This window comes from Coloeus monedula (genome assembly GCF_965178545.1).
Source record: "Coloeus monedula genome assembly, chromosome: 3".
Taxonomy (NCBI): domain Eukaryota; kingdom Metazoa; phylum Chordata; class Aves; order Passeriformes; family Corvidae; genus Coloeus; species Coloeus monedula.
Window position 1 is genome coordinate 35,514,792 of NC_138783.1, and position 18,991 is coordinate 35,533,782.

The 18,991-nt window shown below is 41.9% G+C and overlaps 1 protein-coding gene across 3 annotated transcripts in view; it reads right to left on the bottom strand.

Moving 5' to 3' along the window:
• The window catches only part of ME3 (malic enzyme 3), a 119,747-nt gene extending 113,767 nt beyond the window's left edge, over nucleotides 1-5,980 (bottom strand). For all 3 annotated transcript variants that reach the window (XM_082279417.1, XM_082279416.1, XM_082279418.1), the window contains exon 1: nucleotides 5,648-5,980. In XM_082279417.1, coding sequence (XP_082135543.1) covers nucleotides 5,648-5,842 — 195 coding nt within the window. In that variant the 5' untranslated portion in view covers nucleotides 5,843-5,980. The remainder of the gene's footprint in view (nucleotides 1-5,647) is intronic.
• Nucleotides 5,981-18,991: the final 13,011 nt, after the last annotated feature.

Here is an 18,991-nt window from a genome sequence, read left to right on the forward strand (position 1 = left end):
AAATAAAGCAACATAAGCAGCTGCCAAACTGATGAATTTCCTCAACTTAAAGGCAATTCTAATGGTATTTTTACAACATTTTCAGAAAACAGAAAGAAGCATTTTGTTCCAAACCCAATTTATTTTTATTAAAATCTTATACTGAGTGCAAGCATAAACTCAGCACTTATAAAAGCTGTCCAACCAATGCTTCCAAGACTTCTCAGTCACATTTATAAGGGCGAAAGGGAAAACAAGAACCAATATATTGCTGGGCTAGTACAGCACAGAGGCAGGGTCTGCATCTCACCCTCACAGCAACAGACATCCTATGCACTTCCAAGCTTTTCCATGGGAGGTCTACTCCCAAAGCATTAGTAGCATCCCAAAGGGGAGAGCAACAGTGTTGGCAAGAGGTTATGCAGACAGACAGGAAGGCAGATGGTCTCCTGGTTTGGCTATGACAAGGGAGAGGAACTGGAATCCAGGCTGGGGGAGCAAAGGGACTTTGGCAGGCTGCTGCTAATACCAGAAGCACCAACAGATTTAGTCTGGGCTCAGTCTGCTGACCACACCATAACAACAAGTTCTTTGGCATCAAAACACTAGGAAATGTCCTTGCCAAAAGACAGTTTGGACTCAGAAAAATATATGATTGACACTAACACCAAGCAAACAAAAATGAAAGTTCACATGTCAAGATGATGGCCAAAACAAATCTGAGCAATCATATTTCCAGAACACCATCATATTTGCCAAAATATTTGGCCAAAGCTCATCTCCTTGGAGTTTGTTTCCATTGAAGTCATGGGGGATACATACACCTTGGCTTGACTAATGAAATGCTAACATGAAAAGAGCCTCTCTGTTCTGGGCACCATTGAAGGATCATCCCAATGCACAGTGCTCTAGCTCACTCACATTTCAACTCTAGAGTATTTAGAACCTGATTTGACAAAAAGCCTTCTCTCAGCTATAGTTTTACTTGGGTCTAAACCTGCAGGGTTTGGCCATGAAAGTGTCTTATTTGATATCTCTAGAAACACAATAGTACCATGAGGTCAGTTCATGTACATGAGCATCCTGTCTCCAGCAGCAGCCACAAGCCTTAGGAAGAGTAAATAATACAGGTTAATAGGATACTCTTCCACTGCACTCTCCCATCCTTTCATCATTTTCAGTGTGGGGACTTTCTAAGCCAGGTGTTTTTTTTAGTGCAGTTAGTAACTCCCAGTGTATTTCTTTTCCCTAAATTGACTTGTTCAGTCTAAAATTTGTCCCCTGAAACTTGCTCGAATACTTATGGGCTCCTGAAAAAATATGAGGGGAACCTCTAAACTCTGTCCACCTCATACTCTTCCTTTGCAAAACACGAACAGATGGCAAGTTAACAAATGCTGGAAGGCACACACTTAAAGCCCTGTGCATCACCCAGTAGTTATGTGTCTATCCAGACCTAAAGCTAGCCAACTGAAAACTCCAGTTGCAAGAAAAACTCCAGTTGTAAATCCACAACCTTGTGGATTTAGAGAGATTCACTACTTTGAAAACAGAATCCTGCCTCGATTTGATCTTGCCACCTGCCATTTCAGACACACTGCTCTTGTGCTGATTACTAATTTTCTTTAGATCCAATCATTTTACAAATCCACCTAATTTTAGCTCTGCTTCACCACAGCTGCCAATTGCAGCCGTGTGCAAGATCATACAGTTTGTTTCTCAGCAGCAGTGGCAAATTACTGACACTGTTCAAAGAACCCTCAGTTAGTTCAATTTCAATCCCTGCAAAGCTAAAGGACAAACAACCTTTCTGCATTTTAATCAATGTATACAGCAGTACATTCCAAAAATGCTGCAGAAACCTACAGCAATTCTTTAAGGTTTCATTCTTACTGATCCAGACTAGTAACTTTGTTTTGTTGGTTGTTTTTTTGGTTTTGTGTGGCTTTTTTTTGTTTTGTTTTGTTGTTTTTTTTTTTTTTTTGGGTAATTCATTACGACATTCTATGAAAAACAATGGAGAGCATGCATGCACATCAGAAGAGTAGAGAGTATTATCCAGATGTACTCAGAGACCACAAAGTCAGATCCCTGCACTGCACTTGCAGGAAAGTTTAATGGATTATCTCAACCCTTCATATAGGTCAATATCCTGCCACTCCAAAAACAAACTGTGACCTGCAGTGCTGCATCTGTTTACGATGGCAGATCTCCAAGCAGGCATGATTTATCTCAAAAGAGGGCTTCCAGAAAAATGCAAGAAGTGTCATCAACCTTCCAGTCAGATGTCATCAACAAAGTTACAGTCAATTTTGGACATGACAAGATTTTTGAGTCCCTGAAGGAGTGTGGTCAAAATGGGAATTGTCCAGCTCAGCCTGTTTGTTAAAATACAGAAAAGGCATATGACGGAGTCCCTGGAAAAACTGGGAATCATGAGAGGCACATCTGAGATGAGCAGAACTGCGTAAATCTTAAGAACTGACAGCAGTGTTAGAGGGAACACAACATGGCCTTGACCACACCAAACACAAGGCAGCTTTGATAAATAAGGTAGTGGGTAAGGGAAGTCCCATCTTTCCTCCCAGGGTCTGAGCATCAAATTAGCTTTTCACAAGGCTGAGGCCCCAGAGTAGAACAGACTCATTTCTCAGCAAGTCCAGTTTTCCTTGGATCACCACAGAACACTGTTACCTGTGCTCTGTGGTTATCTGACATTCCTAACACTTCTAGGTTTTCTAATTTTGCAGCATTCAAAGTCTGGAAAAGAACTACTTCATAAGGCACTTCATAAAAATGTGACAAGTTCTTCACCCTCCTATTATTTCTGAGACTCTTCAGTCAACTAAAACCAACTTTTAAACTATTGCCTTTTAAAACTGCAAGTACCTGTTAGAAGAATGTTGATGTTTCCCAAGTCCCACCCTTGGATTAAACATGGGCTGTCACACTTCACAACACAAGGAAGAACAGTATCTGAACTGTACAGTAGTAACAAATGTAGTACATAGTAAGCAAAGACCAAAGGAAAGAACCAACTGCAAATTTAATAAATCAATAACTAGTTTTTGGATTTATTTTTCTTCTTCTTCTCAGGCAGCTTTGGAAACCAGGGGAACTTCTCAGAGGACAGCCTGCTTTTATTTCTACTAATATTTAGGATATTACAGGGGACCTGTCAGCAGCAGATTTTGAGTCTACTTCTTCTTCAACCTATTAAGCAAGCAAAGCCTTGGATAGATAACCTCAGACTGTAAATCTGTCTGCAATTCTGCTGAAGGGACAGTGTTCTTCATTGAATAAATACCACACACTTCACAGCTTTAGACTGACAGCCTTAACTTCATCCAAAAGCTATAAAACAGCCAGGGTATTGACTAAAGCAGCAAAACACTTGTTGCCTGAAGTCTCACTTCTGAAAATATTTTTCAGAGGTTCTTGGAGAGATATAAGGAATATTCCCTGCAGAGCTGCTTTCAATCAGTTGAAAATTTAGATTAAAGTGAAATCCGCTGTGGAAAAACATCAATGACCCCCTGCCCGCATTTAGTTACCAAAGGGGTAAACAGCAATTGCTATGTGAGGAGAGTACAACAGCTGAAAACCTACCAAATTTAGGGATCTCTAATTTGGACTTACCCCACTGCAGCACAGCAGACCAAAGGGCTATCAATCCCATACTGACAACACACAAACTGCCTGAAACACACCATTTCAGCTGAACACAGGTAAGTCTTCAGAGGCTACAACGAACTGTTAAGAGCCACAGAGGAACTGGAGTCTCTTTAGAAAAGTCTGGAAGGAGGTGTTGAGTGTTTAGTAATGACTGGTTACCTAGGTGCATACACAGGCAACCCTTATCTCTTACCACAGATGTTAGCGATCTCTGTCTTCACTTGGATGCTCTGCAGATGATTATATCAGTGACTGTAAGGTCTGCACTGACTGAGGAACATAACAAACAGCAAACACCCAGGCTGAAGACCAGCTGGGAGACTTCCCATGGCCAATTAAACATGGCACACTACAGTACATTTTTCCTCTAACAGAAACCGTTTTCGACCCTTCTCTCCACATGGACAAAAACTCCATTTAGACGTCAAGAAAAATAGTTTATTTCACTGTGAGGTGGGAAAACACCTTAGAAAATCCTCAGTTCTGAAAATTATGAAAGAGGACTTTCAAAATCTGCTTCTGCGTCAGCCAGACCTATTTAAAATAGGTGATAGATTCAACTGTTTGTGTTTTATTATTGCACTACACTGAGGAAAGGTCAAAATATTAATTTTTCAGTTCAAATCAATATATGCAAGAAAACTAGAAACATTAGCTATGTCACTCTTTGTAACTATCATGAAGCACCCATCAAAACCTCTTAATGCTGACAAATTGCTGTTATTTATGACACAGTTGGCAGTCCCTCTTCTCTTCAGCCTTACAGACAGGCACTGTATAATGATTCAAACCAGACTGCCTACAAAGTTGTTGCATATTCAGTAATATCCAGTGTCATCGCATGCCTCGGTCCTTTGGGATTCATCCCTGTGGATGCTGAAATGGTACCAAAAGATGCAGCCCAATGTACAGCACCCTACACAAAGTAAAAGTGGTCATCCAAAGGGTCTCCAGTCTGGAAGACAACATAGGAGGCTCATGTACTGGATAACTGCATATGAAGCATACGACAAATAGTCACAGCCCAATCAATCAATTTCAATACCATGTTTAATATCTGCTCATTTTTGATAATTAATGCACTTGTAGTTATTTCTAGTAACATTAACACAAGAAAGTAGAACCCAACATTCTTGAGTCTGACATATTTGATCCCAAAATTGGCACCCAGATTACTTTTTTCCCTTCAAAGGATGGAAAGGGATAGAAAAGCAGTGTAGAGTTAAGTTATGGGGTCTCACTTTACATGCTTTGTAGACTTTGGAGGAAGTTTTCAGCAAAATCATTAATTTTTATTTTTATTATTATAACCGTGTTGTTAATGTTTCCACAGTATTGAGAACAAATACATCTTCAGTCCAGCGAGAAGCTGCCTTGGTAGCGGAGCACACACTGCTATGCATATGCTCTGAAAGGAAGACTTAAGAACAACCACACATGCTTGTTTTAACATGAAGGTATAAATGTCTCGTTTCACTGCAACATGTGCCAAACAATACATATATATATAAATAAATATATATATATAACCCACGTTATTTATATATAAAAATAACCCAGGTTTTGGCATCGGATTTTGAGGAGAAGCCGTCTTTTCTCCATACCAATTTTTTGTGCTTTCAAGCAAACAGCTTCAGTTCCCAGGCAAAGGCACTTCTGCCCTGCCCAGACTCTCTCAGTGTCACTGCGGCAGCAGGACAGCGGTCAGAGGGGAGGCAGGTGCCCGACTCCACAGGAGGCTGCAGAACCGCGCCAGCAGCTGAACACCCATCACACATCCCGTGTTCTGTTCAGGTAAACCTACGGCCGCTCCCCCTCCCCGGCACTTCAGCCCTTTGGGAGAGGAGCCGCTCCCTGGGGGCGGTCACGGGTGACACTGCCACGGCGCCCGCAAACCGGGACACCTGCGATCCAGGCCCTTCCCCACGCCCGCTGCCCTCCCCGTGGCCCGGGCCGCGCAAGCCCCTGGAACACCCCCGCCAAAGGTACCCACCTTGTTGAGGTGAGGGTTCCTGGTGATGTCGTAGCCTCGCTTCTTGACGGCCAGGGCGCGGCCGGGGCCGGCCGGGATGCTGCTCCCTGCCTGGCAGCTGCGGACCCGGGTGACGGCGAGCAGGAGCGGCCCCCGGCCGGCCCCCGCCATCCGCAGCAGGCGGCGGACGCAGACCCCGCCGCACACCGGCACCATCGTCCCGCTGGTCCTGCGAGAGGGAGCCCGGCGGGGCTGGGCGGGCCCGGCCCGGCCCAGGCGTGCCCTGCCCAGGTGAGCCCGGCGCGGCCCGGCCCAGGCGTGCCCTGCCCAGGTGAGCCCGGCGCGGCGCACCCGCCGAAGCGAAAGGAAACCCAGGAAGCAGATCCCGCCGCAACCCCGCCGCGGCCGCCCCTCCGTTACCTGTTAAGGCTCAGCCGGCGGCGCAGGGGAGGGGGAACCGGTCCGGGCCCGCCCCCGCCGGGGACAGCGGCACGCCCGCCCCGGCACCCGGCGGCCGTGCGGCGGGAGCGGGGCTGCCCGGCCGCGGCATCGCGGTCCTCGCCCCTCCTGTATCCGCGCTGTCGCCATGAGCCGCGATAAAGGGCTCTCTTCGGGGGAGAAGAGCCCGGGCCCCGCGGCGGGTGGGCGCTGCAGCGCCTGGGGACCCTGGACAAGGACACGGGACCCCAGCGGGACACGGAGCAGGGCAGGGGAGCAGAGCTGCTCGGAGGAGTTAGTGCTTAAGGAGCATCTTCAAAGAACTTTTCACTCCAGGAGTATAGATAGCTGTAGTTTGTTAGGCATTTCAAGCCACATATAATCCATGAATTCTCTATGTGAAATTCATATGCAATGTATATTATACATATAATGTACATACTAATGTATGTAGTTATATAATATATATAAACTATATTTCTTTATATTGTAATTGTGTATTTACTGAAGAAGGCAGGTCCCCGCATCTTTTTTTTTTTTTCTTCTCAATAAATGTGCTCTTTTATCCTTTAAAATGGTGAAAACATCACCATTACTATCACCACTACCACTTCTATTAAAAAACCAGTGCCCTGATCACCGCCACAAAAGAGCAGAAGGTTCACGTCCAATTTCATCTTCAAAAGATCACTGCTCCTGTACCTGCACCCCCATCATGAAGGTCAGGTCTGTTTTGCTAGAGGGATGCTCTCCAGCTTCTCCTTTCATTAGTGTTGCTGTCTGTAGGTGTATTTTTTAATATGCTTTAATATATTTGTAGATAAATGATACAATCCATGCAGAAAAAAATAGATTGCAGAGCAAAAGATGATGACTAGATGGAAATGATTGTTTTTCCTTGCCTTGCCTCTAAGCACTTAATAGAATAGGATACACTGTTGCAGTTCAATTCCACAACCTTCTGATTTCTCCCTAAAGAGTACATGGCTTCATGCATTGTTTTCGGTGTGTTCAGGATATTTACACTTCTGCTGTAAGCAATTATTATATTCAAACCTTGAGGACTGTGACAACTTAATAACTACTAAAACGAGAGGGGGGAAAAACTCCTGTAAGTGAGGTAGTTTGTCTGGTCTTTGGGTCTTTCCCTGAAAAATTAGTTATAAATGGAGACACACTCCTGGGGAGACCCAGACAGTGGAGAAAAGGAATATGTGCATCACTGAGGCCAGATTATGATCAGGGTGATTGTTAGTGCATAGAAGACACAAGAAGAAATATGCCACTATTCTTCCTCCTTTTTTTGTGTAGCTATAAACTGGAAAAATCTTGAGATTTTGATTTCCTGAGGAACAGTTTGCATAAAAGCCACATCAATATCATGCCAGCTTGCCAAAGCTTTCCTCGTCCCACCAGCCAGTTGGAGCACCAGCCACCATGTTGGTACTCTGAGATCTTCATGGCCTCCTCTGGACTTGCTCCAACAGGTCCACATCCTTCTTATGTTGGGGGCCTAGAACTGGATGCAGCGCTCTGGGTGGGGTCTCATGAGAGCGGAGTAAAGGGGGAGAATCACCTCCCCTGACTGCTGGTCACACTGCTTCTGATGCAGCCCGGGAATGCAGGCAGGGGAGTGGAGAAATCATTTGCCTTGGGCTACACAGCAGGTCAAACGGCAAAGGTGGGGATTCCTACACAGCCCTTCTGCAATCGACTGGCAAAAAGTGCAAGATGAGGAGTAAAGGGAGTGCTTTACCTGTAGTGTCTCATTTCTAGATGGGCTGCAGAAATGGCTGCAAATATGATGTCCCATCATTGACTGCTGAGGTTATAGGACAGAGTTATTTTTAACAAGTGCACAGGATTTGAAGCATTTTTGGCTCATGCACACACTGCCGCAGGAAGATATGTTCATGTATATATGCTATTGTTACTGCGTGGACTCTTTCACATACTTTATTTCCTTAATTTTAAAATTCTACCTGATGTGCTTCTCAGAGCAGGGATGTATTACATATTTTGAAGTGTAAAAATAAATTTTTCTCTGCAGCCACAAATTGTCTCCCTACTTTTGTCCAGCCACTGAATAGTGCCTTGCAGGGGCCATCTCATCTTTTACCTCCTATTGGCTGACAGTAGCCATCAAACCGACTTTTTCATCTCTGTGAGAAATAAATTACAAATGCTGGGCCTCTAAAATTTACCTGGCACTGCAAAATAAAGCTTGAATCTGATTTAGATTCATTATCTCCAAGCTGCAGAGTGCTTGCTGTCAGATGCACATGAATGTACTTTGTCCAATGTGCAAACCTCTCTTGAATGCAAATTGGATAAAAGAGATAGTCGAATCCTTGATTAAAAAACTAGAAAGAACATTAGAGAAGAAGCCATAAAAGCAATGAAATGAACACTTATATTCATCATTGAGGTCTTAGGATTTTATTTAAGCTATCTTTCAGCAGCAGGAAGGAAACAATGCTCTGTGGAGTGGGATTCCATATACACTTGGGGATTTGAGAGTTGCTACAAAAAGCAATTGAAATTACAAAGTCTGCTAGAAGACCCAATTTATACCTCCAGTAATTTAAGAAACCTCTTTGTGCCATGGCTTTGCGTTTAACAGTTTGGCATCTAAGAGAATGCCAATGAAATACTCTTTAAACTTACCAGAGAATGAATCTCTGACATATAAAGTAGAATTGTATAGTGTCTATTCTTCTATGGCATTATCTTTCCTCTCACGAAATGAATTGAGCTGCAGTTATAAACTTTCGTTGTAGTGATTTTCAAATCAGATACCTTGAGAATTCCTGGCATTGTTCAGCCATGTATCCCCTGGTTTATTAGATTTTGCACAGACTATATACTATTCAGACTGTTAATTTAAATTCATTGTGACATGAGAAGCCTAACACAACAGGAGTTGTGAGTTTGAGTTGGGACCACTCTGTACAAAAATAGTGGCTAGAAAAACTATAGGTGCTGTAGAAGACTCTGGAGCCAACTGGATCACAGATAGAATGACAGAGTCATGTAGATTCGAAAAGACCTAAAATCATTGAGTCCAGTTTTATCCTAACACTGCCAAGTCCACCACTAAACCATGTCCCTACATACTACATCTATATGACTTTCAAATACCTTCAGGGATGGTGAGTGAACCACTTCCCTGGGCAGCCTGTTCCAGTGCTTGATCACCTTTCAGTGGAGAAACTTTTCCTAGTTTCTAATCTGAACCTCCCCTGGTGCAACTTAAGGCTGTTTCCTCTGGTCGTGTCACTTGTTACTTGGTAGAAGAGACTGACCCCTACATCACTACACCCTCCTTTCAGGGAGGTATAGAGAGTGAGAAGGTCCCCCCTGAGCCTCCTTTCCTTCAGGCTAAACACTCCCAGCTCCCTCAGCTGCTCCTCATCAGACTTGTGCTCCAGCCCCTTCTCCAGCTCCGTTGCCCTTCTCTGGACACGCTCCAGCCCCTCAATGGCCTTCTTGCAGTGAGGGGCCCAAAAGTGAACACAGGATTCGAGGTGTGGCCTCACCAGTGCTGAGTACAGGGGGACAGTCACTGCCCTGGTCCTGCTGGGATTTGAAGACACCCCAGGGATCATTGTGCCGACCTTCCCCAAGTGCAAGCAATTATATACTTGATGTTTAATCCACAAGGATTCACAAAAGTCTGTTTAGGATGCAGCAGCCCCAGAACCCTTCTGTTCACCTCTAACAAACACAAGACCCAAGGTTACAGATAGAATGCCACAGATGATTGCATGCTTCCATAAAATAGCAGATCCCTGCAATGAGAGATCAATCCTCTCTGGTCTTAAAAATCCTTATTCCTGTAGCCTGTCCCATGTAGTGAAGTTCAAAGGGGTTTTTTGTTAAAAATAAGTGGAGTTAATGCCACTATGCTAACTCCATATTTTCTCATACACATTACAGATGGAGGGACATGCAGAGGATTCTTGTTCATGGTCACATACTCAGACGGTGATGGAGCTGGGAACAGCATCCATACATCCTGCCTGTCATTCCCTTGCTTACTCTGTCTTCTATCACTAGGCTGCCTTTGTCACAGTTTACTTCCTTGACGTATGCTCTCATGTTGTTATTCTTCAGCCGTGAGAGACTGTTCTACACTGTCACCCAGACAAAAAACATCTGCAGTTATGCAATTAAGGCCTTAATCAGACTTCTGGACTTCTTTCCTGGCTTTAGCTAATTTTAAAGGATAACGATGATGGTTTATACTTACACCTCTTAAAATGAGATAAACACACTTCAGTCAATAAATTCTCCCTTCCTCTCTAATACAAATGCTGTCTTGTTGTTGTTGTTTTATTCCCATCTTACTACATGTGTCCTAAGCACTGCAGTAGCTCTGTAGTGCACAAGCATGATCCTCAGTGTCCAAAGTCTTGAAGAGAAATGGACAGAACAGCAATAATAATGCACTCATTAAACATCTCAATAGTGATGTACAAGCATTTAATGTTGATTTATTTTAAAAATAATTTTTTCATAGGCATAGGCTTCAAGCTTCCTCCCATAGAAGGTAGCATAGATTTTACAGCTGGCTTCAATAGGACTTAAATACTGCTATAGTCCAGCTATAAATTTTAGACATATTTTAAATTTAAAAATAGTTCCATATACAGTGCAAGAGTACATTTTTTCATCTAGCATAATACTATTTTGAATAATATCGTACATATCTAAACAGAAGGTTCTGAAGTCAAAAAAAGGGTTGAATAATCCTTTTCTTAAAGTCAGTTTGAGTCAGTTTGTTGTTTGAAGGAGCACAACTGATCTTCCAACTGGTAATGTGGCACAAGTCTGACCTGGACCATTATTTTTCCTAGAAAACTTTGAGCAGTTGAAAGATTGAATTAACAGAATGGATTCACTTCACTAAAATGATGCCGAGTGAGACTTTGCAGCTTACCCAAAAAAAAAAAAAAAAAAAAAAAAAAAAAAAAAAAAAAAATTACACTATCCCGCAGTGGTAGGGAGGAGAAGAGAGATCCAACAGGCAGGAATTGTGCAACAAGATTGATTTATTTAATTATTTTACAAACTCTTTTATAGACTTTTTTCTTCATGGTCTAACTGGTCAAAGGATCAGCCACCCCTTGGAGGTGATTAGCTAAAATCCTAAAACCTCCATTGTCAAAATATTTTTCTACTGTACCATAAACAAAGCTCTGCAAGGTCGCAGGTGTTCATAGTTTATAGAACTCTGCTGATATCCCGTGAGAGAGAGAAAAATATCTCACGGGACTGGAAAGTAGCAAGAGAAATTCTTGCTAGCAGCAATATTGTAGCCACAAAAAAAGTGTCCCAAAAATATCTCGTGATATAAAAGGAGTCAAGGAGGTGATCAAAGACTCAGACACATGAACAGGAGCTGTTATACAAGTTACTGAGAGGTAAAATTACTGTGTCAGCTGGTCTACCTATGTGCATCCTCACTCACTGCTGCTGTGAAGGCACTTCAGGGTGAGTTAGCTACAAGTGAAAGGGCACTACAGTGATCTGTGTTACCTTCAGCCTGACTGAGGCAAACACACAGACAGTTAAGGTGTTTCTGAATAGCTGACATTTGTCATGGTATGGGAACATGAACATGTAAAGCTGATATGCAGCAAGTTTAACAATTCATGGCCACCAAAGTTTTAACAGTCCTCTCTGGCTTTAAAGTAATAAAATACTTATCTTCATACCACAGTTTGGTCAGAAGAGCTTTAAATAACAGTTTGCTACCAAAAAAAAGTGAGCATAACGTTTCTGAACAATCTTTTAAAATTGTGCAGAGTTGCAATTAGTATTTGATCAATTCAGTAGTTTTATACTAATACAAAGGAAATATTTTTTTATGATGAGGCTGGTAAAACACAGGAACAGATTGCTGAGAGAAGTGGTGGATGCCCCATCCCTGTAAACATTCAAGGTCTGTTTGGACGTGGCTCTGAGCAGCCTGATCTAGTTGAAGATGTCCCTGATCACTGCAGGGGTGTTGCTACTAGATGGCTTTTAAAGATTCCTTCCTATTCAAACTGTTCTATCATTTTATAATTCACTTCAGGTCATGTTCTGACATTCCTAAGTCTTCTAGGGCAGTACGGGTCTGTATAATGAAAGGACAGAACAGTGTGAGAAGTTCTTTATCAGAGAGGATAGTTTTACATCATAAGTGTATTCATTGGCGTCTTTGACAATGGGATTTTAAAATGTTTTAATTGTATGTGTGAAAAGGCTAGGTTTAAAAATAGCTATTTTTGAACATTGCAAAACGAGGAAATAATAGCAGGGTGTGCATAAGTGAACATACTGAAAATTACTTCATAGCCAGGTAAACCTGGATATCATAAAAAAAAAATATTGTGACGAAACCAGCATGCCTACATACAAAGCATTTCTTCACACATCTTCTACAACCAGACAGTTGTCATCCCTTCATTTTTTTAACCTCATTCCTAGAAGACAAGGCTTACTAATGTTAGGTGGAGCCCTCTCCAAGTGCTATATTTATATAATGCTTTTTATACTCATCCCTATCCCAAAGGATAACTTCTTCAGCAGGCAAGTCTTCAATAAGAAATGTGTAAAGACTGGAAGAATTCATCTGTTGAAGATTTCTCAGGCTCTTAGAGAAACTGGGGCTGGTGTGGTACAAGACCCTCTTAGAAATCTGCTTTAACTTGACTGGCCTCTGTATAATTGTATTAGCTCTGCCATTAACAATCAGGTGCTATCAAGTGAAACTGCAACCATGGCCTGCTGGTGAAATCATCTCATTAGTGCTGTACTCGAAAGCGTGCCTCCTTTAAACTCTTTGGGAGAAGGAAAACACCAGCACAAAATTTCTGAGCGATAACCAGTTCACAGAAGGCAGCAGCCTCTCACTGACCTTTGCTGTGCATCCAGTTACGCATGACACAGCTCTTCAGAGCTCTATTGATGAAATACAGGACTGATAAACAAAGTAAACAGCTGAAAGTGAGAATAAGCTTGAAAGGTCAGCTGCAGAGCAGGTACAGATGTACTCAGCTGTTGGCATGCTCTCCTACCTGGAGCAGAGCTCTCAGTCTTGCTGCCATTTAAAAAAATGTGTGTAAAGTCAGTTTTGCAGAGTCCTATGCAATTATAAAATAATATTTTTTTTGAAAGTGACAGGCTTCTAAATCACATGACATAAAACCATGTTATTTACATAAGAAAAGCAGAAATGTTTGCTGGTTTTCTCATTAAGTGCTCTTTCTTGGCAATACAAAGGTTTTCAAAATTTGTATCTGTTCATCAAGTCTTCAATTAATTCTCTAACCTCCAAAACAATCTTCCAAAAAGCCTTCGGGTCTGATTTTTAGGAGACTTTGAGTCTCTTATGCATCTTAAAATAAATCAGGGCTAACATTTTTGAAGTCAATGGGCCTATATTTTTCACTGATATAAATCAACATAGCTTTTTTTGACATTTCTCTTATTTCAACATTAGCAGAAGCTTAGTGGCCTTTTATCCCTGAACTTATCTCTTCATTCCAAACAAACAGTATTTCTCCTAGGTCCTTGTAGTTAGAGTACCTACTTGTTGCAGACAAAAAAACCCCAGAAAGTAGGAAATGAACAATTTAAAAGGCCATTTAATTAAAGTACTGAAAAACTTGCACTGCTAAAAGTCAACTAATCTAGATGGTTCACTGAGAAAAATCTCTCAGATACTCTGCTGAGAAGATATGACGGTTTGGGTAATACACTTTATTTCATGGAACCTGCATGCATGAGACAACTGTAGAAAGGAATTTTAATCAGTGTATTCATTTTCTAATTAAAGCTGCTGCCCATCATTAAAAATAGTGGCCCTGCAAGATCCAGCTGAAGCCCAGCTTTGCACTGAAGTTGCTGGGAGCTGGGCAGACATGTGCTTCTGCCAACTGCTCTGAGAAATCAATTTCTGGCAAAGGAGGTGAACAGCAGCTGGCTCTGCTAATGTTGTAAACTTCTGCAGCCCAAGTTGCCAGCCCTATGTGTCAGAGAGGGGTGTTGTTTTGGATTTATTTTGGTTTTGGTTTTTGGTTTTTTTTTTTTTTTTTTTTGAAGTGGAGGGAGAAGACAGCAATTATAACATTGAACCAGGCAGAAATGCATTTGGATTGGGTTTTCTTTTGCAAATAGACATTCTTTAGGTCACAGTGGGGAATTTTGACATTGCAAAGGGGATGAATGAATTAGTAGGCAAAGTAAGAGTCTCTACTTGTAGGTGTAATGTGCAAATTCTGCCAGCACATCTGTACAGGCTATTGGATCCATGCAGAAGTCTAGGAGGCTTCAAAAAGCTTTTTAATGCATGGAAAATGCCACACGTGAAAGTCAATGCTTTTATGAATTGCCATATAATACAAGGGGAAAACATAGATCATTGTAATGGTGAGCATAATTTATGCCATAATGAATCCTAAATGAAGAACTAATTTGTGTTACTTCTAAATTAAGAGGTAAGGATATAGCAAGCCACAGGCCCATCCCTAGGGAGCTCAGACTAACTCCACTAACCCTATTGGCGTGTGCAACACTGATGAATAAGCTCATTCTCTAGGGCTGAGTGGAGACAATCCATCACTGATACAGAGAAATCTGCAAGCAGCAAAGACTGCAATAAGCCATTTATAAGTGAGGAGACACTTACCAGGAATCACAAAAGGCAATTTGATAGCAAAATAACTTCATGTCCAAAACTCCTATCAAGATCAATGTAAAACTCTGTGTCTGTTTCCCAATGTCACTATAGACAGCAATGAAAGAACAGGAGGGGAGAAAGGTAGAGACATTCCAAGTTCAAAGTGCACACACAAATTATAGATAATCTCTAAAATCTGAAGACCTGCTAAAATCCAAGCATTTCCACAGGATGTATCATGCACCTAGCAGCAGTATGTGGGTGGACAGTATGCTGTAGTGGATATTTCACTGAAATGGAGCTGTGAATGTCAACATGGACAACTCCTAAGAACCCTCTCTTTTGTCACTACGGCAGACTAGGTAAGAGTTCAGTGCAGTGAGCAGCTGAGGGTTAGTGGGACAGATCCTCAAAACTGAACCACCAGAATAATAAAGAGGAAATTGGTACCATCTTTTTATCACAAGACAAACTATCACTTGCACAAGTGTGAAATTGCCAATGCAGTGTAATAAAAAATTGTATGACAAAACAACATGAATGAAGGACCTTTGAAGCCCAGAATTACATAAAATGCTCCTAAGACATTAGATGTTGCTTAACTGCTGAAAACAGGAGAGATAGTCTATGACAGGTGAGCAGAGTCTAATCTTGAGCAAACAGAGAAAGATATCACCAGAGGCCACTTTCTCCCATCCTAAGATAAGCATCTAAGGGGCTGTGAATCACCAGCTGGGAAGTGCCTGACTCCTCTCATCCTAAAGAATGGAGGTGTATCTTCAAGCTGCTGTCTAATATTTAAACAGGCAAAACAAATTAGGATTAACCCTTAGAGACCACCTGTGACGAGCCCAGTTTATGTGCCTTGTTCACTACAGGTTATAAACTGAGTTACAGCAGCAATTATTTTCTTCTCACTGAAGCTGGCTGCCTCCCTTACTGTGTATTCACATCAGTATTCCCTGGGAAAAGCTAAGCTTTTCCTGCGGCAAGAGAAGGGTCTCTACCATCAGCTAACTCCTGGTTAGGTGCTGTATCTGTAACAGTGACATCTTGATAACTGAAGGATTAAATCTGAAAAAGAAGCTCTACGTGTGTGCAGGAAGGAGGGTGGAAGAGAAGACGAAATACAGAAGCAAAATTCCTTTGGAGTACTAAATGTGCTGGAGCCTCTGGTATGAGAGTCTGTGTACCAACAGCCATAACTAAAGTGCAGACATACCCTTGCAGCCTGCCAGGCTTCTCCCCCGTTCCAGCACAGGCAGATACAAGAGATCTCCCCCTTCCCACTCACATTCTCTAAAACCTGGATGCTTATTGACACTTGGCTGTATTTCAGAGCCTGTGTGAGTCACTGAGCAAGGGTTTATTACTCACTGCTGAGCAATGGCTCAGGAATTAGGAGCTCCGGGGTTCATGTGTCGGTGGTCACTGTGTATGTGATGTTAAATAGAGCAGGTTTGCCTGGGAACCCTCCGAGTCATCCCTGGGAACCCTCCAAATCATCCCTCTTTTCCTTTTATTTATTTATTTATTTATTTAGTCAGTATTCAACAGGGTTCAGGGACAGGGTGTTCCTGCTTTCTGGGTTATTTTGTTACCCAAGGGTGAGCAAGAAGACAAACTGTGCAAGAAAATGGATATTATTCATTGTGGGAAAGTCAGCGTATACGGGGGGAAAAAAATGTGTTCCACATTCTCTCCACATGATGAATTTAAGATTCATGTGGAGATAAACCAAAAATACCCATGAAACAGCTTTGGTTTTTGCATTTCATTTCCACAGGAGATTTCCAGAGTTGTTTGTTTGAAATAAACAACATAAAAGGACACCCTCTGCCCACTCTCTGATGTGAAGCAATTAATGGCTGGATCAGCATTTCCACTCTTAATTCTGCTTTTCATATGGTTTGTTTTAAAAAATTGCTCCAGTCATGAACTTACCATGTAATAATACTTTGCATTTAGAAAAGTCTTTCATCTGAACAGCACAAAGTGCTTTGAAAATATTAGTCAATTAAGATTCACAGTAGCATGAGAAATACAGGCTTTTTTTCCCAAGAGAAACTGAGGCATTCAGGGTGAGACACCCTGGTGACTTTTTGCATGGTGATATGACAGAGTATCAGAAACCCAGATATTTGTACATTAATTCTGATTATCACTTGAATCCATCACTGTTTAGATGTTCTACTTAAAACCAGCCTTTTTTATTTTCATACTGAGAAGAAACTTTAAACATTCATTAAATTTTTTCTCCATGGCTAGATGCAGGTTTAGGATATAAGATAATAATAAATAATAGAGTGTAAAAAATATCTTGTATGTATAATCCTCATGAATGATTGTAAGACTTTGTTGATAAAACAAGGAAGTCACCTGCTGTTGATCTGCAGTTGTCTTATGGGTGTCAAGCATCAACTATTAACAGCACACGATATGTGCACTGCAGCAGAGCCTGCAACTGATAATGCAGATGGGAAGAGGAACTGTAAATTACACTTATCTGGGGCAGAATTGGCCCTTGGTCTCATGATCATTGAGAGTCTGGATGGGGTTACGTCTAGGTAATTTAGGCAACTAATTTACACTCTAAATTTCCAAAATTGACTGTAACAGTTCTTGTCATTACAGGCTGGGTGCCCATTTCAAAGGCACTGAAAATTTCCAATGGCACTTCCCTCTTTCCATTGACCACACAGACCATGGGGGTTCTGAGGTTCTGACTTTTAAAAGATTAGTTCTTATCTGGATACAATTCAGGGTACCACTTGATTGCTTCCATCAGGCAGATTGGATGCACGTCTCCGTATGATGTTCTGCTAAGATTGCAGTGGGATCAACAATGCCCAAGTGTCTCCCGCTGATTTCAGCACTCGCTGCAGCATTTAGGACTTGCTTAAGGATGTCTCGCCCCAGTTTTCGGAGCTGATCTTCTCCATGAGAACTTGTAAGTTCACCACACAATACAGCCAAATTATATGTGAAAATCTTATTCTTACAGCACAAGAAGCAACTCTAAAAGTCTTTTCTCCTTTTTTTTCTTGCTCATTTTGCTTAGGTAGAACAGAAGCTAAGATGTTTTGCAGTGTGGCAGAGAAGATTGCCCAACCATACCCTGCAGGATGTGACACCCAGCCCAAGCCTGTGGGTGCTCTGTGTAATATGGAAATGACCTATAAAGAACCAAGTCAGAAATTACCCTTGTCCTTTACAACCTTGTTTCCTAACTTATGGAAGATTGCAGAAAGTGGTTGTATCATGCAGTCAGGAGGAAGGGAGGGAAGAAAAGAAATTTTATAGGAGCCCACAGGATTACACAGCTCTGTTGAATGCTGAAACAAGTAGTTTCAAGTCAAGTAGTTACAAAAGAGTGAAGTATATGAAGGAGGCATAAAATCAATGAAAGGGACATGAGATGCCTCTCCTGACCATCTGCCCAGCTGCAAGCTGGAAAAGCTTGGCATAAAAAGTAGTGGCAGGCGTCAGAAAAGCTGGCCGACAAACTGGAGGAACTGGAGCTGGAGCTGGGCTATTGAGGACGTAATAATCTCCTGAGTCACAGAATTCACAAAATTAATGTGGACAGTGGTGTTCTGATATCCTACTTGGTTTGTGACATTCAGTTTGACCTCGATATCCTATTTTGGAACAAGACAATGCCATTACCTTAGCTGAGAAACAAGAGTCCAGGAAAGAAAACTCTAGTAGGCTCCATTTGAGGTACTGCAGAGAGAAGCATGGAGGGAGGAGGTAAGTCCTCATGAGTCCTGTTAACTCTATTTCTCTTTCTGAACATGTTTTTTCCACCAATTACAACAATTGCTCAAATTTCAGTAGTCAAGGACCACTATATCTCCTTCTCTCACACTCCAATCTGCAATGCAGAGATTAATTACCCACGTTTTACACTTAATGGCATAACTAAGAACAAAAATTATCAGTATATCAGTAAGTTTCCCTCCAAACAAATAAATTTAAACTTTGTTTTAACCATGAAATGCCAGGTTGGCAGGGACCTCAAGGATCGTCTGGTCCAGCCCGTTCAAATCCCATTAAGACTGTAATACCAAAGTCTGCTTATAAACTGGTTCCCTGACCTTTATCAGGAGAAAATGGATTTCAGCTTTAATTCTGGAGAGGCAAGAGTAAGGTACTTGTGTGATTGCTAATAAGTTATGCAGCACACGATGTGCTGGGAGGACTGCAGAGTCATGCATTATCCTAATGACTCTTAAGAGGGAGTGACAGTCCTG